Below are 23,482 nucleotides of genomic sequence, written 5' to 3' on the forward strand. Positions count from 1 at the left end.
GACATTCCTCCCATTTTAATCTTAGGCATTTTCTAGAAGAATGGCAATATTTTCTAGTAGTTGGTAAGAAATTGTTGATGTTGATACTTGGTTGTCCTACACGATACAACCATGCTAATGTGAACAATTTTTTTAATTTTTTTAAAAATCGATTTTTAATGTATATTTTATTCTTTTCTTTTCTTTTTCCTACTTCCTCCACCGATTACTCAGCCTCGGTGATGGCTAGTTATAGGTCATAAGTGAGGGCCAACCTCGCTAGGCTCGGGGGAGGTCAAGCCTTGTTGGGATATGGCAAGGTCAGGCTTGCCGAATCTAGTGAGGTGGAGCCTCACCTGTGGCTGACGAAGCTTGAGCTTGTTAGCTCATGCTTATGGCAGGTTGTTGCCAAGGCTGAACGATCGGCAAAGGAAGAAGCAAAAAAAAAAAAAAAGAATAAATAAAATAAAATAACCAAATATTAGAAAATTTGATTTGAATTTTTTTACCTTGATGGGCTCAGGCACAAGTGTCGAGGAGCCAAGCTCAACCTCGATATTATCGGGCCTAGCATCTTGAGCACTATCATCGGTGTCCCAACCCTACCCTTGATGGATCCAAGCACAACAGTAGAGGGCTTGAGTGTCACGCCCCGATCCTTGAGCACGTGCCCATCCCTTGGTGGTTGATTTAAATTGCGATGTCCTAAGATGCATCATCGACCCATTCATTTTAATGCGCATGCAGAAGCGTTTAAATAAATCCCCAAACAACACAAAGATGGGATAGAAAACGGGACCACAATTTCACAACCACAACACACCTTTATACACAGTGACTAGTTTATTTACAATACTAGTCTATAGATAAGAGTTTATAAAAGCATAAAGTCTACAAGTCCTCTAGGCGTTCGATCCCCCAACTAAAAACCTCGAGCTCTCCTGGGAACTTGGGTCCACCACTGCACCACCAGGAGGGTTAGCTATACCCTCACCAAAAGTGATCTCTAACACAGACACTGGGATTTTAGAATCTTGGAGAGGACTTTCTCTAGGTCCATTTTGCCCGCGATGATACCACGTTCTGAATTGATGGGGTACCCCCCGAGATAGACCCGCATCGACTCAGACAATGGTCCTCACGAGTTCATAAACCCAAGCTCTTTGGCCCTCAGGAAGAGGAATCTCGGTGACCTGTTCGGTGACCCTCTTGGGCTGGCCAAAACACTCTGAAGGAACCACCATCTAAAGACTTGAAAAGGTTGAGCCCATGACAGGGTGAGACAATGTCTCAGCAAGTTCACCCCCTCAACTCCGACTATGAAGAAAATACGCCCAAAGGCAGTCTATGCACACACACAAAATGGAAGACTTACCTTACTTCAGTTTCTTCCTACAAGTTAGTATGATTCATATACTCAAACAATCATTTTAAATCAAATCATCAATCCATCGATCCACTTAGTCAATTAACTCAATTCGATACAATTGATATGATTCGTACCATCTATCAATTCAACACCATCTATCGATTCGATACCATTTATCAATTCATTCGATACGATCACTGGTCACACAAGATGAAATAGATGGTCATAGCTCTCATAATTTGATATATAGATGATAGCTCTCATAAGCTGATATAGATAGATAATAGCTCACGCAAGCTGATATACAGATCATTGCTCCCATAAGCTGATAAACGGATCGTTACTCCCACAAGCTGATAAACAATCATTGCTCACACAAGCTGAAAAGGTATATTGTTCTTACAAGCTAACATATCAAGCTCATATAGGCTGATATAGTATACTGCTCTCACAAACTGACAATTTAATAATGCTCACACAAGCTAACGTACAATAATGCTCCCACAAGTTGTCGAATCACCATGTTAAAAATACCCGATAAAAATAATCGTGTGTGGGTACACGGTCGACCTGAGCCAAAAATACAATATTCTTCTTTTAGAAAATCTCACTATTTATATAGTCCATAAAGACATTTTCGGTGTTAAAAACTGATGCCCGGTATTTTCTAATTAAAATACCGAAGTTTCATAATTTTGGAATAAATATCCAAAATTACAATTTCCACTCAAATTGCATAAATTAGCACTCAATTAAATAAACCAAGCACACCATTGTAATCAGCATCAAATTCCGATCGCTAGCTATCCCAAGTATAATTTCAGAAAATAATAAATAATTAAATAAATACAATTAATTACCAAAATAGAAACTTAGGTAGAAAATGCCTAATTAAACACCAAAACGAACCCGAAAAATTTCTGAACAAATCTAGATAAATAGCACAACTTATCTAATCTCTAATTAAGTCGTTCTAACCACCTAACATGCAAAATCGAATAATTAAATCACTAATCGGTTCTAACTAACCACCTAAACCATACTTAGCCTAAACTAATCATTCCTTAAACACCGTTAACTCCATAAGTAGAGTTTAGTAAGTAAATTCATCGGTGTTGCGATCCAGTGACCACAGCGATGGCGACGCGGGGACAAGTGACAAACCTCCTAGCGGCGACACCCAATAAGGCCCGGAAGAGGCCTAAAACGGGCCCAACAGCTCACGGTTGGGCTAAGGGCTTGGCTTCTGCTCCTTGGGCCAAGAGAGCTGGAACAGCGACGGAAAAGGCTAAAACTACGAGGATGGGCGGACGGGGCTGCAAAGCGGGCAGCGGGCGCGGTGGGCTGGACGGGCCGGCGATCGAAGCTCCGACAGCAACCAGGGAGGCTCGGACATGGACTGGGTTCGCGAGATAGCGAGTTGGAGGTGAACGGGTAGACGACGCACGACGGGCTCGCACAGGGGCACGACGGTGACGCGATGGTCCTAGCAGCTCGGCAGGCGACTTGCAAAGGCAAAAGGGAAGTTTGGCTGGTTTCTCTGCAACTTTAGAGCTTCAAAATGCCCTGTAAATGGAGAAAGTAGGTCTACTGAAGAGGATGAAGCCAATTGCACTTGAAGGGTTCCATTGGCCACAAATATCTCTTATTTTGATCATTGCATGGCCTCCCACTTGTTTCAACTCTATTCTCAGCCAATTTGCAGCCCACAATCTTCCCTAGCAAGCTAATGAAGTGGTCCAAATGTTGTGGTGACCATGGCCTACGAATTTGACACAGATTCTCCCGAATCCACTTCAATTTTCCTTCAATTGGATCTACATTGGTCCCCATAAAATACCACTAAGGTGCCCATACGTCAATTCACATTTTTCCTCACCAATTGAACCAACTTGAATCATAAAAATGCGATAAAAAACAACCCTATGATTTTTCCGATAAAAAACAACCCTACTTTGAATTTTCGCCAAAAATTTCGGTTGTCGTGAAGATCTCAAGATTTCAAATACGAACACACAGTATCAAAACGACATAAAAATTGGTCTAATGTCGATCAACGAGAATTTTGCAATTAGGTGGAATCACCCACACTTAATCACATGGCTCAGTAAAGTTGACATATCTCTAGTTTCTAATCGATTTTTAACTATGTCGTAATAACCCTTGCAAACTAGCATGGTCGAGCAATCGATTTCTGGTCGAATTTTTAAATCTATTGCAAACTAGCATGGTTTACCAGATAGACTAGTTATCTTATGAGTGATTAGCTCAGAAAATAGAATTATAGGTGTGTTAATGAAAAGTCCAATTCATTCAATTGAAAATAGAACTGAAAATTGAGGATGTCATATTGAGTGTAGCCTAAATGGACATGAGCCAAGATGTTGAGTACCCCACCTTGCAAGAACGAGCATTTGGGATTTTTGTACCTAAGCATAGAGTTTCTAGTCTAAGGGTCGTTATCTAGCCATATTTTGGAAGGTGATATTCGATTTTTTTTTAAAAGGAAATCATTTCTCTGAATTTAAATTCTAGTAGGAAACATCTTCTTTTGACTCATTTTCTCAAACCAACCAAATAGCGAGAAAAATGAGGAAAATGTTTTTGCGAAACAAATAAGGCCTAAAATGAAATTGTAGAGATCATAAGCTAAAATTTACTTAAATGAAACTATCTAGTCATTTTAAGACACAAAACATAAAAAGATAATAAAAGATAGTATATTATTTTATTGATTTAGAAAATGATTAATACCACAAAAAACCTAAAATTTAAACGTTTTTGTGTTAAATTTATCCAAACTAATTTTTGACCACAAAACATTTTATAGTTCTTGTTAAATTGGATTAATATCATGAAAAATCATAAACTAATACATTTGTGATAAACGGAGGGTAAAACTTCAATTTGGTATATCCATTAAGCTGTTACATATCATGCAACTCAATAATTTGTGATAAAATTTAAAGAAAACTAATAAAAGATAAATTTGTCATAAATATACTAATAAGGTAAATTTGTTATAGATATAGAAGTTTAGGATTTTTCATGATATTAACCTTTTGGAACAATGATTGTAATGTAAAGACGTTCTAAAATATGGGTAACAACATAATTACGAAGACTTGTGAATATATACTAAACTATTGATTTGACCTTGTTGGAAAGTCGATGGATTAGATCTGAGTAAATCGAACATATGCTGAGAGACTACTTTGAATACTTGAGAATAGTTGAAGGACCACGTCGAACGAATAGAAAAATCGAAAGGCAAGATTACATATTAGACCATAACTCAAATATTGTTAGGATTATTCTCCCTCTCGGAGCTTATTATTTCCGCGATGTAAATTTTTGTGAAGAGCGCATTCGATGCAAAGATGCATTTCTATTTATTCAGATAAGTATACAGGCATTTATCAGGGGATTTATCTTTAGTACTACAGCCGAGTGAAAGATATCGGAGAGGAAATAATTTCCAGATCGCCGTTGCGGGGGGGCACGCGCAAAGAGCACCGAAAATTCAATTCAAACAAGACTCCTCCTCCTCCTCCTCCGCCGAGGCTTGACGAGCAGAGAGGAGCGCCAAGAACCATATAAAAACCCTCTCTCTCTCTCTCTCTCTCTCTTTCTTTCTTGGCCTGTTCCGTCTTTGTCAGTTGTCACTCTCTCTTTCTCTCTCTCTTTCGCTTTCTCCCTTGCTTCGTAACGAAGCCAATCCGTGCCCTACCAGAAGAAGAAGAAGAAGAAGGAGAAGGAGGAGGATCGGCGACCGAAGTCCCGAGACATTTTCCCTCTACCGTTTGGCGCTCCTCAGTCGTTTGCTCGATCGCGATCCCAGCCCCCGCCCCCCCGCCGCAGCAATCGGTCATGCCGCCGCCGCCGCCGCCGGCGATTGACCTCCGGTCAGTGCCGAACCCTCAGCCCGAGCGCCCGCCGTCCGGCCTGCCCGCGGCGGCTGCGGCGGTGGCGGAGGGTCCTGTGAGCTTCGGAGGCGGCGGGGGATTCGGGCCGCGGAGAGGGCCGGGGCGGCAGAGGCCGAGGCTCGTGAAGGTGAGGAGGCGCTCGGAGGGGAGGCCGGCGGCCGTGTCGGGGGATGAGGTTGGTTCCGTTCGTAATCCGTTTCGTGCGGAGTCTGATGTCGAGTGCCGAGTGAAGTACGGGAGCGTTGAGGATACGTGTTCGGAGAGTGCTGGGTTTAGAAATGGGGATGATGCGACGGGGCAGGCGGGTAAGTGCTCCTTCGAGGATGTTGGTTTTGTATTTGGTGCTCTTCGGAGAAACTCCCCGCTCGATGTGAACTTTTCAGCGAATGGCACCACTGAATATGTTGGTGAACCGGCTTTAGATGATAATGATGCGAAGGGCGGTAGGAAGTTTGAGAGCGCGGGCTTTGTGTTTGGTGCCCAGCAGAGAGATTTGGAACCGAACTTGGGGTGGGAAAATGGAAATTCTGGCAGAGACACTCGAAAGTCGGTTTCTGGAAATGGAGCCGAAGGGAGAGCAGATTCTGCGCTGTTGTCTGGAAATGCAGGATTTTCTTCTGTTGATAATGAATGCGACCGTGAATCAGTTTCTGAAAGGGAACAATCCTCTGACAATGTAAGACAAGCTAATTGTGCTGATGGAAAAGCCTCCAGGAGTGATGATAATGCATTTTTTGTGTTTGGCACTGATCCTGGCCAGTCAACATCATTGCCGAGGTTGGAGAAGGGAAACGCGAGGAAAGAGCCTGAGCTTAGGGAAAATGGGGACCCAGGCTTTGTTTTTGGCTCCAGTTGGTTTGGTCTGGGATTGAACCTGAATACCAAAACAAACGAATCCAGGGAATATCTTGAAAATCTGGGACTCAATGATAATGGTCGTTTTGAATTAGGGACTGAAGTAGAGCCCCAGAGGATGGAACCCACTGAAGCTCTATCCAATGAGGGTCATGGGAATGGCTTCTTTGTATTCAAAGGTAATACTGAAAAAATTTCTAGTGAATGTAAAAGACAGGAAAAGAGTAGCAGTGCAGAGATGAAAATTAATAGTGACGATTTAGGAAATAGGAGCAGTGATCCAGATGAACAAATTGTCAACTTGGGCTCCAATAACATGGATAATAACCAGTCGTCATCTACTTGTGGTGCTGGTGCAGCTGGTGGCAGTAGTACATCAGATCTCCAGCAAAGTATGCAGAATTTAAGCATTGATGATGGACGACATATAGGTGGCGCTAACAATGGGAATAATAGCACTGATTCTGAAGCTGCATTTGTTTTCAGAAGTGGTCCATGTGTTTCTAACTCTTTCCATGGCAATTTGGCAACTCTCATGGGTCAGACCAAAAATCCAAATTTTCATGGGTTTTCTGATCCTGCAGAGAGTGGGAGTAGTTTCACGAAGTTTGAAGAGGCTCAGTTCATATTTAAAAAAAATACAAATATTGCCAGTGAGTCTACTGGAATTTCTAGCCACAAGCCATATATATTTCAAGCCAGTACTATTGAGAGTTCTGATATGGCTCAGTGCTCCGCTAATCCGGTGAATGATAATGCCCTTCCGGAGACTTTAGACGATAAAGAAAGGTTTAGCTTCATGAACACTTTGGATGGTTCAGGGGCATCTAATGGAGATTTTAGGGTTCCTGAGTGGGATCCTTCATCCTTCAAAGCAAATTTGTGTGAAGATTTGAAAATTGAATTCAATGAAAAGAGTAGATCAACAAAGTATAAAAAGTATAAGAAGAATGCAAAATCGAGGCAACCTTCTAAAGGAAACCTAACTACTGAAGAGCATCATGGGCTGGCTGAAAGCAATTACCAAGAAATGACGCAAGCTTCTGATTGCTATTCGCCCATGGATTTTTCCCCTTATCAAGAAGCTGTAGCAAATGAGCAGTGTTCCAGGCAGAGTTCTTCGGTGACAGTGGATGAGTCTGTTGCCTTCAGTAAAGAAAATGCAGCATTGGGATCAAGCTCAACAATGCCCACTACCGATGGACATATGGGTAGTTCAATGGAAAGATTGGTGAGTGATGAAGGTAATACGAAGTCTGGTGAGACTGTTTCAGGAGCTGAAGCTACTCACTTCAAGTCCAGCACTGATCATCCCTGTAGCACCTTTGGAGCTGCTGTTGCTTCAGCAGAAGATGGAAGTGTTTTCTTAAAAGCTGAGAATCAGGCTACTGATTATATGAAGCAGTCTGTGTTTGCTTCTAATCTGGATGAAGTAGATCATAAAAATTTTGCCTTCTCTTCATCATCCTCTGCTCAGACTGGTTTACTGGGCAAAAAGCGGCTGCACAAAAAGAAAAGTGGAGCAAAAAGTGAGAATTGTCCTTTTGTTATACCTCCATGTCCAGGTGCCGGGGATGGATCCTTCTCTTTTCAGCTTCCAAACTCTTCTGGTACTTCTTTCCCTTCAGACACAAAGCAAGGGCAGGAAGGAGGACATAGACAATTTCCAGAGAAAGAGCAGAACGTATCGAATTCAAACGAGAATGTTATCCAAGAAGCCTGTGAAAAGTGGCGAATCAGGTACCTTTGATCTTATGTGGTCTTACACTTAAAATGGTTCTCTGATATGCTGGATTATTCGTGTAAGTTACTGTGGTGAAGGATGTCCATTGACAGGGTTATTTATTTTGTGTAACAGGGGAAATCAAGCTTATAAAAATGGGAAATTTTCCAGAGCAGAAGAGTATTACACGAAAGGTGTAAACTCAGTTCCTTCTGGTGAAGAATCAGGATGCTGCCTTAAGCCTCTTTTATTGTGCTACAGCAACCGTGCAGCTACTCGGATGTCTCTTGGAAGAATTAGGGAAGCTATTGGAGATTGCATCGCTGCTGCTACAATAGATCCTAACTTCCTCAAAGTTCAAATAAGAGCTGCAAAGTAAGGCTTATTCATAGATACTCTTTGGAATTAGAATATGATTGATTCTTGCTGGCTCTTAAGTAGCTATAGATATTCTTGTATATTAATTTAACTATCTTTGAATTAAGTAGGTTCTTATCTTGTTTTGCTTTTCTGAGTTAACACCGTTATTGGTTTCCCTTGTGGCAATAATTTCTCTGCAGAATAGGCTGGAAGGGAAAAACTGTATCTATACTTTTTTCGTTTTTCTTCCGTATTAGTTGACATTTAAATAGAAATAAAAGCAAGAGATGCGTGGATAGACTAATTAATTACCAAATGTCTTGTTTGCAAGCAGTCTCATTTGTCATCACCTGTCTACATGAAATTGTACTCGCATATATTGTTTCTTTAATTGCTGGAGATCTGAGAGAAATATCTTTTTACATCCTTGCAGCTGTCATCTGATTCTAGGGGAAGTAGAAAATGCCTTGAACTATTTTAATAAGTGCTTGGCAACCGGGGCTGACATATGTTTGGATCGAAGGCTTGTGATAGAAGCTGCGGATGGCCTACAGAAGGCGCAGGTGATGCTTGCCTACATCTTCTTGTGTGGGTTTTTCCATTTCTAGTCTTTCATAGTTATCAATACTTTGGCTCATCAGTATTTGTTTTCTGGCGATTGAATGTCAGTGATCTTCTGCTAATTTGTGATTTTATTTTCCATGTGTGTCGTGACATGTTAGTTAGGAGGACATAATAATAGACTATGCCTCAAAATTGTATAGCAACTAATGAGTTGGGCCTTGCATTGTGTTTCTCCATGCACGTCCTTCTTTAAGGCATCGTCCACCCTCAACTGACCTTGTTTAGTGTCACACTTTGAAATATCACATGGACTATTTTTGTTATATATGATTGAACAGTTGCAGCTCATACCCAGGTATGAGCTGGGGGTGGCGATTGAAGGCTTTGAGATTCTTGTATGTGGTTGAGATTTATTTCTGAAGTCTCTTTTTGAGGTTTTCTCATCCTTTTGGCATTCAATATATGCTCGTTGCCACTTGCAGTGATTGGAATATTGTTTGGACTATTGAAGGAGGATGAGTCCTTTTTTTGTTTTTTTAATGGTTTGTCTTCTTGATGCTTGGTTTTAATCAATATGAGAATTGTGGGTAGTAATGAGATACATGGAAGTGTTGTTCTGTGAGATTGATTAGGTCGAGGACAATAACTTTCAGTTTGAAGTTTTGTATTGGTCTAATAGAACTTGTAAATGATATCTGAAAACGATATGTTGTAGCCGTTGGTGGAGACCATGAGGTGGAGTCATTCTATGCAGTGTGCTTCAAAGAATGAAAGCCCACGTGTTGCCATCTTTCTAATGGAGAGAATTGGTCTAAGGACATGGAACATTCAATCCTTGAGTTTCTGTTTAATTGGAGAATTATGTGATATTTTTAAGCTCAAATTACTCTCTCTATCTCTCTCTTCGCATGTGCACTGTTAAGGGATGATAGTGCTTTGTTTGCTTTGCATGGTTTCCTGGGTCTTATCATTTAGGAGCTCACTTTGATGGTATTCTTGCTAGCAGAAAGTGGCTGAATGTATAAGTCATTCTACTAAAAGTTTGGAAGAGAAGACATCTGATGCAGCAGAAAGAGCTCTAGAAATGCTTTCAGAGGCATTATCAATCAGTAAATTCTCAGAGAAACTGCTGGAAATGAAAGCAGAAGCATTGCATATGGTATGTACTGTCTTAATGACTTCACCTACTGTATTTTCTTGTAGTCCTGATTTCTTCAAGCTAGCTAAGATCTTGAACCATCTGCCTAGGTATTTAAAGCATGAAAGAAGTTTCTGGCTAACTAATGACTTTATTTTTGGTTAAAAATGCAGCTTCGGAAGTATGATGATGTTGTGAAGTTGTGTGAGCAGTCTTTAAAGTTTGCTGAAAAGAACTTCAGTGCATTAGGTGGGAACCTTTTGTCAGAGATGGTTGATTCTGACTGTGGAGGAAACTCAGCTGTTAGGCTTTGGAGGTTTTTCATGATGGCTAAGTCTTACTTTTGCCTGGGAAGGCTTGAGGAGGCTCTTGAGTTACTTGAGAAGATTGAGCAAACTGAATGTTATGGTGACAGGTAATGCATTGCTTGTCTTGTTTTTTTCGTTCTTTTTAGACTTATATAGGTTAAGGTGCTCTATGCTGGCTGTTCTAGGCACAACTTAGCAGGTTCATTGTATTTTCTTTTATTCATAGGAACCAGGATAAGATTCTGAAATCATCGGCTTCACTATCTTCCACAATTCGTAGGCTGCTAAAGTGCAAGGTATGCATGAAAAGGTTTATTTCTTTTCGGATTGTTGATTTTCATTTTTGGACTTGATTGTGGGACTTTGGTTTAAGGTAGTCCAAGTGGTTTGTGGTCCTCCAACATGCATTTACACACAACATTAATCATGTAAATTGATGCAGCATCCTTCTTCAAGCATAAAATTAGCATCACTTTCTTAGGAATCAGATACAAGGGGTGCATTTGGTAAATAGATAATAACTTCTTTCATTTTCACTAAAAAGAAAAAACGATAACTTTTTCATATTCATTTTTCAATTTTGAAGACTTTTTCTCATGAAAATTGCAAAAGTATGTTGCGCTTCTATGATTAACCCGGTTGCATAAAATTCAGTTTTCAGTTCAGTGTCAAGTTTTATTTTATGCTATTATTAAACATAGTTATCTTAAAAGATTTAGTTTGTGATGAGATGTGTAAGTAAGATGATAGCATTACCTTCTACATTATCAATTATGTTTCCAGAAAATCTATAGTCAGAAAAGACCTGTTAAAGACATATGAATGGGGTTGAACCCCTTTGACATGTCCTCCCCTCCCCTCCCCTCCCCTCCCCTCATCCTCCTTATCTTTGGTGAAGATTCGTTGGGAATTTCCCTTTTAGCTTTGTTTCATTAACTTTTTGAGAAGCTCTTCATTCAGTTGAGAGATTGAGCTTTCTAAGAAGCTTTTCATTTAACCAAGTCATTACAAAGTTGAGGGATAGGTTACAACATAGTTTCTAAAAAATGTAATTGTATCTCATCCTGGTAGCATGTATGTTCATCTGAAAATATGCCCAAGTTGGCACCTTAGCTTCTAAACTAGACTAGATGCAAAATGTCATAAGAAATTCAATCATGACTCCAGATTCTGGCCAGTGAAGTAAAATGCTTAGAATATGTGGGAGTTTTTGTTTCATAGCTAAAATACCTTTTCTATATTCCCCCATAGAATGCAGGAAACGAAGCCTTTCGATCAAGAAGTTATGCCGAGGCAATAGAGCATTACTCTATTGCTCTGTCAAGCAATATTGAATCACGACCTTTTGCAGCAATCTGCTTTTGTAACCGAGCTGCCGCACATCAAGCTATGGGCCAAATTGCTGATGCCATTGCAGATTGCAGTCTAGCCATTGCTCTCGATGGACATTATGCAAAGGTTTCTTTCAAACTTGCATGTTTAGCTATACTGTAGCATAGATCTATATCATCTGCAATCCGTCCTTTTAGGTGACAATGGATCTTGGGAGACTCTGCTGTTTAATAAACAAGGCTGATTGTTGCTAGTTGCACTTGGTTGCTCATCTGATTATCTTTTGTGGCTGTACCTGCATTCTGATTTCCTGTGGCAAATTACACATTTTGTATTTGAAAGTTCTTTACATTTCACAGTGCCAACAGAAATGCCTGTCAACTATAACTAGGTGTTAGCTGGCTGATTTACTCATATATGCGAAGTAAAAGTTTCTTGCTGATGTAAATCATCTTTATATTTGAGCAAGGCATTCTGTCTTTGATTTGTCTGTCATTTCATGTGATCACTGGATTCACTTGAGTCCACATATCAAGACTGACTTTTGTGCATCTGATGCTCAATACTTGGAGTCACCACTCTATGCTGAGGCACTTGTTTCAGCAAGAAACTAGACACAGATATGGGTGCAGTCACTATTTAATGTTGAACTTGTGTGATCATAAGCCACTAGGTTAGGCTTCTGTTTTGCTGGCCTTCATTGTCATTATAGGTTAGGTTTTGCTTCCTTTTTTTTCCTTATACTTTTATGTTCTGGCTTTGTCAATTAAAGTACACAAGGAGAAATCATCTTCATTTCTGCTTATAGAAATCGCTGACCTGCTTTTTTGGAGAACAAGATAACCAGATGTTTAAATCCTGTGGATGTGGTTCTGGTCAGATTCACATTTTTTTGGGGTCGTGACGTGCTTTAATATAGACAAGCTATCTTTTAAAAGGCTTCGACCCAAAAGCAGGACCTTGCACTTCAGGACCTCCAGTATACAAGGTCTCATAACATCCACTTCCAATGAATCTTAAATTGTGAAAACCACCTCCGAACATCTCAATTAGGTTTGGCCACGTAAATTCACCAAATGATTAAGACAAGCCTCAATTGTCTCTTCATGTTAATTCAGATTATGAACTACTTAACTTGATAAACTACGACACAGGAGGACTTAATAACAAAAGCCTGTAATATTTCCAAAGTTGTCTGATTGATATGGATATGTAACTGTAGCCATGTTTTAGTTTTGAATATTCTTACTTGTGCTCTATATTTTGTTCCCACACAGGAGAGTTCTTCCAGCAGTTAGCTCTAACCTTTCCCTAGATGTTCAGTACAACTGTACCTAACTGGTCAATACTTCTGCAGGCAGTTTCTAGAAGAGCAACCTTACATGAATTGATCAGAGACTATAAACAAGCAGCTAGTGATGTCCAGAGGTTTATATCCATTGTTGAAAATCAATCTTATCAAAAGACTAAAGCTTCTGGCACAGTGGCGGAGCCTGATAGCAGAAACAATGAATTGAGGAAAGCTAAGAAACGCTGGTCCTTAATAGAAGAGGAAGCAAAGAAAGGAACGCCATTGGATGTTTACCTCATTTTGTAAGTGTTTCATGCACTCAGATAGTGGAATTTGTACTGCTTTGCCACATTGTTTGAAGACAATATACTTTTCACTCTCTCATAGATGGTTTGCATCGCATGAACTGCGTGGAATTTTTTTTTTTTCTTTTTTTAACATGCACGAATTTTTTAGACATCAGCCAACTTTGCTGACAACCCAATGCCCAAAGCTCTCTTAAGGTCAATCCATAATCACCATTTAAAGAATTGTGCTTTGTGTAATCTTGAAGTTTGAAAAGTTCGATGGCATGGAGTTGGAGTGTGAAAGCCTATTCAAGGCTGCGCCACAGTATGTAGATATACTGTTTAGACAGCAATGGATATAGACATTTATCACTGTGGGCAAAAAATTGATCAGTTAGTAGTTTAATAATTAGTACATTGATCCAACACCTAAAACTACAATAAGGTTTTATATTATATAGGTTTTGTTTGTCTACAACCACTAAGTTTTCAGGTATTGAATTGTTTTTATCAATTTGTGGGGGCAAATTAAATTGAAAATATCTACTTTTGACTTAGTTGTACAGTTTGGGAGAAATTCAATGGGGCAAGAGTTTTTTGGAGTTGACCTATTCCCAAGTTTTGGAAAATGAGCAAGAGCTCCCACTACTCAAAAGCTAATAATTTTGGGCTTGACTGAGTAAGACTGCAGTATCAATAAATGTGATCTCAATCAGTTGGAGTTGACGCAAAGATCATGTTATATTTTACTTGCCAATTATTCTTTTCTCACTTATTTTAGTGCTGCCTTGTATTGTGCTTTGATGATGAGAATTGTGAATTTTGGTGCTGCTTTATTTAAGTTGTGATTGATAAACATTAATGCTACCTGTGAAAAGCCTTTATATGGCTTTTAAACTGTCTCCAAATCATTCGGCAGGGGAGTCAAACAATCCGAAACAGCAGCTGATATCAAGAAAGCATATCATAAAGCAGCCCTAAGGCATCATCCAGACAAGGTTTTTAGTTCATAATGCCAATTCAATATATGACTACATTTCTTTCCTCTAATGTTGAGACCTTACTGGCAGAGTTTTATGTCTATTCTTTTCCTTATTTCAATCTAGGCTGGTCAGTTTTTGGCAAGAAGTGAGAGTGGCAATGAGGGGCTGCTCTGGAAAGAAATTGCAACAGAGGTTCATGATAGTGCAGATCGTCTTTTTAAAATAATTGGAGAAGCATATGCAGTACTATCAGACCCCTCAAAGGTTTGTTTTCACCTATTTTGAGGAGTCTAACTGGAAAGCATGTGGATGATCAGCATTCTGTTAGCAGTGTTAAAGTGATTGAAGTCTTTTGCATTTACATTAGCTAGGTGCTTATTCCATGCGTTAATGTCGTTTCGTGGTGGAAACCGCACTGGCTCTGTTGCCTATAGTGAGAATTTTTCGTTTAACCTTTTGAGTTTCCCTTTATACCCTGACCAGAGTACTTGAAAAAGGAGAAGAGAATGGTTTGTATTTGAGCAAACAATTAGATGCCTATATCAGACTGATCAGGGATCGACCTGTATGTCTTCATTTGGTATGATCAACTTGCAAACATGGATCCCTGATCCGTATGAGATCGTTTTGAAATGACAACCTTTTTTGCTGAATGAGTGATTGACCTTTTGCTGAAGGGAAAATCCAACAAGAGATTTCCAATGCTGCAGTTTATGGAGGGTTTAACTGATTTTGAAATTAATTCATTCTTCTGTTACAAAATCAGTTAATTTTAGTCTTTTTAATGTGGCCCGTTTCTAATGAGCTATTTTAGTAATTGTGCAACTTATTATATCTTGGGAGAAACACTGCATAAGTACTGTGGCTTTACAATAAAGTAGTCTAAATTAAGCTTTATTTTAGTAAATGTCCAACTGTTGTTACTTTTTGAAATGACACTGTAAGTATAGCAGTTTTATTCCGATTGATAAGGCCAAATTCAGTTTTATGGTATTTGAATGTCGTGCTACATGGTTTCTAATCTTGAACAGTACTTTGTTAAAGTCCTCCAATCCGGGGACATCATCAGGCATTTAACGGCATATCTGAACATTTTTTGTAACTTACAATATTTTCTTTTCATTTTTATAGCGAACAGAATATGATCTGGAAGAGGATATAAGAAAAGCCCACAAAGAGAGCAGCGTATACGGGGATTACAGGAGCCCCTCACATTTCCAAAGCTCTCCCTTTGAGAGAGGCTCCAGCAGGCGGAATTGGCAGGAGAATTGGAGGACACATGGTTATTCACGCCCCCGATGGTAAGAAGCATTTACCGTTGCTTTGGAAACTGGGCAGGATATCCTTGAGAGCAGCCAGCAAGAGTAATCACACTCGAAGTTCCACCAATGGTTGTTGGGGAGATGGTGGAGGTGGTTGGGTCTGGAAACGATTGAGCTATGACTAGAGATAAATTTATAGCAGAGATGGAACTTGCCAGTCTAAGATTGCCTGTCGTCTCTGCAGATGTGAGAGATGTCCACCAGAAGGTACACGGGGCACTGAAAGCCCGAAACTAGCCACTTGTCTTATGCCCCAGCAAAATATACATGTCCTATCTTGATTCTTTTCCTTATATAATCAAAAGGTTGATGCAGGAACGGAAGTACTCTGCAGTTGTCATATTTGCTTGGATGGCCAAGCTAATGCAGGGTCTGGTAATTTTTTGGCTTCCAACCTGCATCATCTTCTTGTTTGGGCAAGAAGACCTGGTTTTGTAGTTTAGGAGTCCCGTGTCGGGGGCATCTATTGATTATTTGTACGCATCTTCACCTTCATGACCTGCTTTTCTTATTTATAATTGAAAAGTCGTCTGTCTTACCGGATTCTCCAGTATGCATTGTTCCTTTCTTCAGTGTCTTCGAAGTTAGCCTCGATGAAATTCGTCTCCCCTTTCTTGCGGTTTCGATAAACGGCCTTCTTTGTCTATAGTGTCATTGGCATTTACACGGACTTGGTTCTGATGTTTCGATAAGAGGATTATTGCTCAGTACAACCTCTTGGTGAATGAGCATTTCTGCTAGTAAACACGTTGGCGATGGTCTCTGTTTCGCTATTCTCATTTGCTCTGCCATCATTGATCCGCTCACTTCCAAATTCGAAGTTTATCAAGAAATCGACATTCGCAGATCATTATGCTCTGTTTTCCCTTCTTTTGGCGACAAAGGGATTAGTAAATTGGACTTTTTTTCATCTATCTAGATGAAATGACCTAGCTTGTATATTCTTTTTGAAAATATAGTTCTCTAAAGCGGGCCTGTAATCACGAGGGATGAAACTCTCTAAAATAGACTTGTCTATTATAAGGTTAATATCACGAAAGATTTCAAAATTGATACGTTTGTGATAAAGTTATCCTAAATTAAATTTTTAAATATCAAAAACTCTAAATTGGTACATTTTTTTTTTATAAATTTATTGTTTGTTAATTTTGTTAAATTTTACTATCAAATTATTAAGTTAGATGATATATGATGGTTGATTGATGTATTAATTTGGGATTTTATTCTTTATTTGTTACAATTATAGCAATTTTGTGGGGTTTTTTTACGATATTAATCCAATTTAACAAACATTATATTTATCACAAATGTACCGGTTTAGGTTTTTAGTGGTAAAAAATTTATATGGGGTAATTTTATCACAAACGTAAGTGTTTAAAATTTTGTGATCATTTAGGTAAATTTGTCATTTCGGTTTGAAATTTATGATAAAAGTATTTGGTTCTAGTTTGAGATTTTTCGTGATATTAATCATTTACTATATTAGAAGTTGGAGGAGGTATTTTTCCTTATGATAGCAACTGCATAAATACATTTAATTTAATATATGGATGGCAACCTTATTTATAGATATTCAATCCAATTGACTATTTAATGACTCAACATCTCATGTGAGTTTTTGGAGGCCCATTTGTGATTTTTCAATCGAATGACAAGAATTTACGCAAGGCAATTTGTCTGAGAAATAGTCCATCCATCATAGAATATTTAATTACCAATTTATCTAAATCGAGTGATTGATTATTTAATAAAGTATTTCATAGGATGATTAAATAAGAAATTGGATTAATATGAATATCAAGATTAATTGTGCATTTTTTTCATAGGCTTCGCAAAATAGAAAAAGGAAAGAAAAGGAGCGTAAGGACCTAGGACCTGGGGTACACTGACAACAAAAAAATGATAGCACTCTCTTTGGGTGAAGGTGGTGATGAACACGCAAGTTTTGATGCAGAACCTTTAAGTCGGTTTAATGTTAATAATTTTGAAAGAAAAAATCAATAGAGATTTTTTGATAGAGGATTAACGGAGGCATCAGTAATCTTTTTCAAACAAAACAAAAATCATGATCAAATTGAAATTAAATTTGAAGTGGGAATCTTCGAAAAAGAAAAAAATCATTAGAGATTTTTGGATAGAGAATTAACGGAGGCATCAGCAATCTTTTTCAAATAAAACAAAAATCATGATCAAATTGAAATTAAATTTGAAGTGGGAATCTTTTAGGAAATTAGACCCTCTGGCTGGTCAAGGTCAATGGGTTTCTTTTTCCAAAAGAAAAAGAAAAGAAAGAAACAAGTCACCTACTACTTATCTCCACTAAAAATGGGGACAATGATTAATCACTTTTCACTGTAGCCAGCAGACAATTCACTTTTATAGTACCATGCGTGTACGGATTGTCTTCCAATAAATTGATCGTTTTGGCATTGTTGTGGCATATACAACAGAGAAAAGGTGAAAATTATTTCAAATATTGCAAAAAAAAAAAAAAAAAAAAAAAATAGAGCAGACAAATCTCCAAACTTATTGTGACTTCTAATTTTTAGTTGACTTTATCATGGTAGATTATTGACTTATTTGTCCATCCATCTATCTAATTATCATTATTATTATTACAATTTTGTGTGTCTATTGTGTATTTAGAAAAAATTGAAGCTCACTATTTAAATTGCCAAAATACACGTAAAGATTTGAAATATTTCTCTACATATTATAATTAGATCCTTCCTCACTTAAGTATCAGCAAATGAAACTATTTATCACCTACGTGTCAAGTTGAAAAAGAAAATAAGGAAAAGGAAAAACAATCTACAATGCTATGAATACCACATCATCAAAAGGCCAATGCTTCATAGTAACCGGAACGCGAATTTATACATAGAGATTTGCTACTTTTTGCACATTTAAATATTTTAATTTGATAAAAAGTGACATTAAAATAAATTTAATAAAGTGTGAGGTTTAAAGCAAACATGTTAGCAAATATTCGAGAAGACAGACAATCTCTTTGTAATTATAGTTATTTTTATGTAAGAAAATTTTAAAATGTTTTTTCAAATAATTGTATCTGGTTAGATAAATAGCAGGAATAGCGATAGAATGAAGTATGGGAGTAGAACACAAAAATCTAAAATCATGGAAAAATCACCGAAGAGACCATATAACCCTTTCATTATTCTTAACCCATTCATTTCAATATTAGAATTAGGAAAATGCCACGCCAATTAAATGATTGGTTAATATAAAGAAAATAAGTTTAACGTCCTTGTTGTCTTGGTGTAATTCAAAATAGAAATCATAAAAATTATATTAAAAGAACGGAAAAAAAATAGATGACAAATCACCAAAATGATCACTTTCCATTATTTTTATAACTTTACTATGGTTTACCAAAATAAGAATAACAACTTGTTGTAAGCCACATATTCTTAAAAAAATAAGCCCCACAATAATTTATAACTATTTATTATTTGATTTGGTATGATCAGATCACTCAATTATTTTTTAATATTGTATTTACGTCAATTTAGTTAAAAAAATTTCAATTTGACCAATTGGGTTTTAAATATTTTCACATTTTACTAATTGAGACCATTTTGCTTAATTTTGATCGGAAGTTATTATTGTGGATGTCGGCCATACTATATGACATGATTGGCATTAGCATAAATGATTTTTTATAATTTTTTTAAAAATTGAATTTTGAATTATTTTATTTCTTTTTTGTTTCTTTTTTTTTTCCCTTCATTTTGGTCAGGAAAGGGTGCTGCGCCAACCTAGGCCCTTGCCAAATTTGGACTACCTCCTAGGGCTACCTCACCTATGGCCATTGAGGCCTCAATGGCCTCATCAATTGTGAGCAAGGCGACAAAGACTCTCACCTAGGGCCTTTGCAGCCTTGCTATGAGATGGTCACCAGTGAAAAGAAAAAACAAAAGTTATTATTTAAAAAAGAAAGAAAAGAAAAAACGAAAAGTTATTGTTTAAGCAAGAAGACCTGGTTTTGTAGTTTAGCAATCCCGTTTCGGGGCATCCATTGATAATTTGTATGCATCATCACCTTCGTGATCTACTTTTCTTATTTTTAATCGAAAGTCGTTTGTCTTACAGGATTCTCTAGCATGCGTTGTCCTTTCTTCAGTGTCGTCGAACCTTGCCTCGATGGAAATTCTTCTCTCTTTTTTTGCTTCGGATGTTTTGGTAAGATGACTATTTCTTGGTACATTCTCTAGGTGAATGAGCATGTCCACTAGTAATGCCACAGTGATGATCTCTGTTTCGCTATTCTCATTTGCTCTGCCATCATGGATTGGCTCATTTTGCATCAACCTCCAAATTTGAAGTTCATCAAGAAATCGATCGACATGACTACTGCCACATTTTCGTGAACAAATCGTTTGCAATTCATCATGCTCTATTTTGCCCTTCTTTTGGCAATGAACATATTAGTAGATTAGACTTCTCTCGTCTATGTGGATGAAATCACTTCACTAGATTTTAGCCCGGATGTATTAAAGACACAGTAAAATTCATCTTATAATCTTTAAAGTATGTTCTTTTTTGAGGTACAGGTTTCTAGAGCATGCACATAATCATGAGATACGAAAATTCCTAAAATAGACGAGTTTATTATATTAGAAATCAGAAGAGCTGTTTTTAGTTAAGTTAGAGACGACAGTAACTGCACAAATACTTCAAAGTTACTATATGAATGGCATGCTTTTATATATACATAGACATTCAATCGAATTAACTATTCCATGTGAGTTTTTGGATACCCATTTATGTTTTTTTATTCAAATGACATGAATTTATGCAGGTGAAATTGTCCAAGAGATAGCCTATCGATTTCTTAGATCGACTGATTAATTTTCTAGTTAAGTATTTAATAGGATGTTTAAATTAGAAAATGGATTTTTGAATAAAGATATCAAGACTAATTGTGTAATTCTACCGTAGGCTTCACAAAACATAAAAGAAAAGAAAAGAAGTGCAAGCATCTGAAATAAAACGACAAAACAAATGATAACACTCGATCTAGCTAAGCCTAATTTCATAAAAAGAAACCTAACTTTCGATTTAATGCCACATCTACTTTGAATTATTTTTTTATTATTTAAAAAAACTAACGTACTTTCACTCTAGTCTTCAAATATCACACGTCTAAATATCACCATTAGTAAAATTATCAACATCAGAAAATCATTGTTTTTTTTTTTGGTAAAACAGAAAATCGTTGTTGTTTCATGCAAAAGTGAAGATGTTGATAAAGATTTAGGTTTTGATAATGAACTTTTAAACAGAAGGTTGGTGCCCTTTTGCTAATAACATTAATTTAACTGTCATGATCGAATTGGAATTTAACTTAAAGTTGAGAAATTTGATGGAATTGGACCCTCTGAGTAGTCGAGATCAATGGGTTTCTTTTTCCCGAACAAAAAGAAAAGAAAGAAACAAATCACCAAAGGCCCACCTCTCCCTTATCTCCACTGAAAAAAAAACACAATGATTAACCACTTTTCACTGTGGCCAGAAGACAATTCACTTCAATAGTAGCATGCGATGTGCGATTTGTTTGACCACGTAAAAAGTACAATGATTTGATCGTTTTTGCACATACAAAAGAGAAATCGTAAAAATTATTTTCAAAAATTGAAAATAAAAAAATAGATGACAAACCACCAAACTTATTGCAACTTTTATTTTTTTAATTGACAGTATGTCAATTTTGGATTTTACCCTTCATTTATCAGAAATCAATATGTTTATGATAAATTCATCACAACAAACTTCAAATCGATATATTTATAATAAATTTATCCTTCGTTAACTCCTCACATGATAGGGGACAATATGTCAATTTGAAGTTTTACCTTCCATTTATCATAAATGTATAACTTTATAATTTTTCATTGTATTAATCCATTTTAACGGGAATTAACAAATGATAAATTTATCATAAAAGTACAAGTTTGAGGTTTTGGATGTTGATGTTTTTGTGATAAAAAAATAATTTAGAATTAATTTATCACAAATACACCGATTTTTGGTTGTTTTGATATTAATCATTTAGTTAACTTTATCACGGTAGATTATTACTAATTACTAATTTATCCATCCATCCATTCTTTTAATTGTCATTATTATTACAATTTAAAACTTGTGTGTCTATCATGTGTTTAGAAAATATTAGAAGCTCACTATTTAAATTGCCAAGACACACATAATAAATCGAGATATTTCTCTGCATATTATAATTATTTCCTCTCTCAGATAAGTACAATCATAGTAAATGATCCTATTTATCATCAACATATCAAATTGAAAGGAAAAGGAAAAGGAAAATGAAAAGGAAAAGGAAAAGGACAAACAATACACAAAGCTATGAAGACCAAATCATCAAAATGCTGAAACTTCACATTGATCATAACACAAAGGAAAAATTCCATGTTAGGGCCTAAAGTGCTATCATCTGCTCAGATAAGATCCGGAAGTAAATCTTGTTTTAAATAAAGGCCTTGAAGTGCTCATATCTATTTCAAAAAAAGGCCTAAAATGATTATGACTATTTCAAATAAGGGTTTAGTCTCGCTAGCTCACTAACCAACAAAATATTCTGGTCAACCAAAAATATTTTTGGCAAAACACAAGTTTATTTTAAATTAAACCACGAGCATTACAAATTTTTAAGAAGAAGCATAACTTCTTTGTTATCAAAACTTATTTTGTGTAAAATATACTAGCTTTGTTTAAATATGTATGTTTTTTTTTTTCAAATGATGATAACATAATTAAGTGCTGAAAATTAGAAGTTCAATACTCTTTCGTGAATTTTTAAGGATCTATTTGTGAGGACCACATTGAATAAGATAAATTTATGTCGGTCAATGTGTCACAAACATAATCATATCCTTCTCAATAAACATAATTACTGAATCTTAAATCGAGCAATTAATTTTCCAGTAAAATAATTAATAGGATGGTTAAACAAAAAATTTGGAATTCTATCAAGTCTCCTTGAGCAATTTTACCATCGGCTTCACAAAACAAAACAAAAAGAAAATAATAGAAAAGAAAAAAAGAATCAACTTGGAAAAAATTGAGAGAGGATGCCTAGCCTTGGTGAGAGATTGGTTCCCGAAGCTAAAGAGGGTCTGAACAAGGAGCTACTCCTAGTAAATTTCTAAATGGTGAAGAGGGCAGGAATAAATCGAATTGTGCACCCAATGAAGGAAGAGCGATTCTGAAATATATATGTGAAAATTGAAATTAATTTATGGAGGCATCTTTTTGAAAGTTAAGCGAGTCTAAGCTAGAGCACTATTAAGATAAGTGACCTCTTGAGAAAGTGCCCCTTGTATGCCAAATGTTAAAATCATGAGATTTGGAATGGGACGGAACAAAGCAGATAATACCTTGAGTAAGTTAATTCGAAAATGTCACATGAGAGGTGATGTCGCAATGGTACTAGAAAGACATGGAAGCACTCACGACTAGTTCCTTCATTTGGAACAAGCCCAAGCCCCCCTCTACAGAAGCTCCGAGAGCCAAATGGAGATGATGAACATCTTGAAAATGGGAATCGCCCACTAATGACTAGTTTTTGAAAATTGGAACCGGGAACCATCCGTTAGTTCTATGGATCCACTTGGAAATTTGACTACTAGTTCGGTCTAATTCTCGAGTACATTATGTTCCACACACTCAATGCAATAATTTCTAGCAAGTCAAAGTAAAAAAAAAGAAAAAAGAAAGAAAGAACTTCCAAGTACTAGATTAGTAAAAAGATTTTACTCATGTTGAAAGTTGAGAGTTGAAGCCGTGAGTCAATGGGCGTTGAGCTTGAGAGTCAAGTTCATAAATGAGAGAAAGAGAGATGACTCGGACGAAGTGAGAATGAGACGAGACAAGTACTCAATCAATGGGTGTTGGGTTTCAAATTAGAGATTTTAGGATTCATTTTTCTTAATATTTTTTTTGTCAGAAATTTCTTTTAAAATATAGGGTTAATACCCTAAAAAACCCAAAACTGGTACATGTGA

General features: G+C 37.0%; 1 protein-coding gene across 2 annotated transcripts; it reads left to right on the forward strand.

The window, feature by feature from the left end:
* Positions 1–4,858: 4,858 nt before the first annotated feature.
* LOC104427412 lies at positions 4,859–15,990 on the forward strand. Of its 2 annotated transcripts, XR_001982460.2 has the most exons (12): positions 4,859–7,869; positions 7,988–8,227; positions 8,646–8,775; positions 9,783–9,935; positions 10,088–10,329; positions 10,449–10,518; positions 11,474–11,680; positions 12,912–13,147; positions 14,052–14,130; positions 14,239–14,379; positions 15,247–15,644; positions 15,753–15,990. XR_001982460.2 is itself a non-coding variant. In XM_010040506.3 (11 exons), the coding sequence occupies exons 1-11, from the start codon at positions 5,219–5,221 to the stop codon at positions 15,418–15,420; spliced, it is 4,323 nt and encodes a 1,440-aa protein (XP_010038808.2). In that variant the 5' UTR covers positions 4,859–5,218; the 3' UTR covers positions 15,421–15,990. The 2 variants fall into 2 exon arrangements, 1 of the variants encoding a protein (XP_010038808.2); XM_010040506.3 differs by having other exon boundaries at positions 15,247–15,990.
* Positions 15,991–23,482: the final 7,492 nt, after the last annotated feature.

The sequence above is a fragment of the Eucalyptus grandis genome, chromosome 11 (assembly GCF_016545825.1).
Source record: "Eucalyptus grandis isolate ANBG69807.140 chromosome 11, ASM1654582v1, whole genome shotgun sequence".
Classification (NCBI taxonomy): Eukaryota; Viridiplantae; Streptophyta; class Magnoliopsida; order Myrtales; family Myrtaceae; genus Eucalyptus; species Eucalyptus grandis.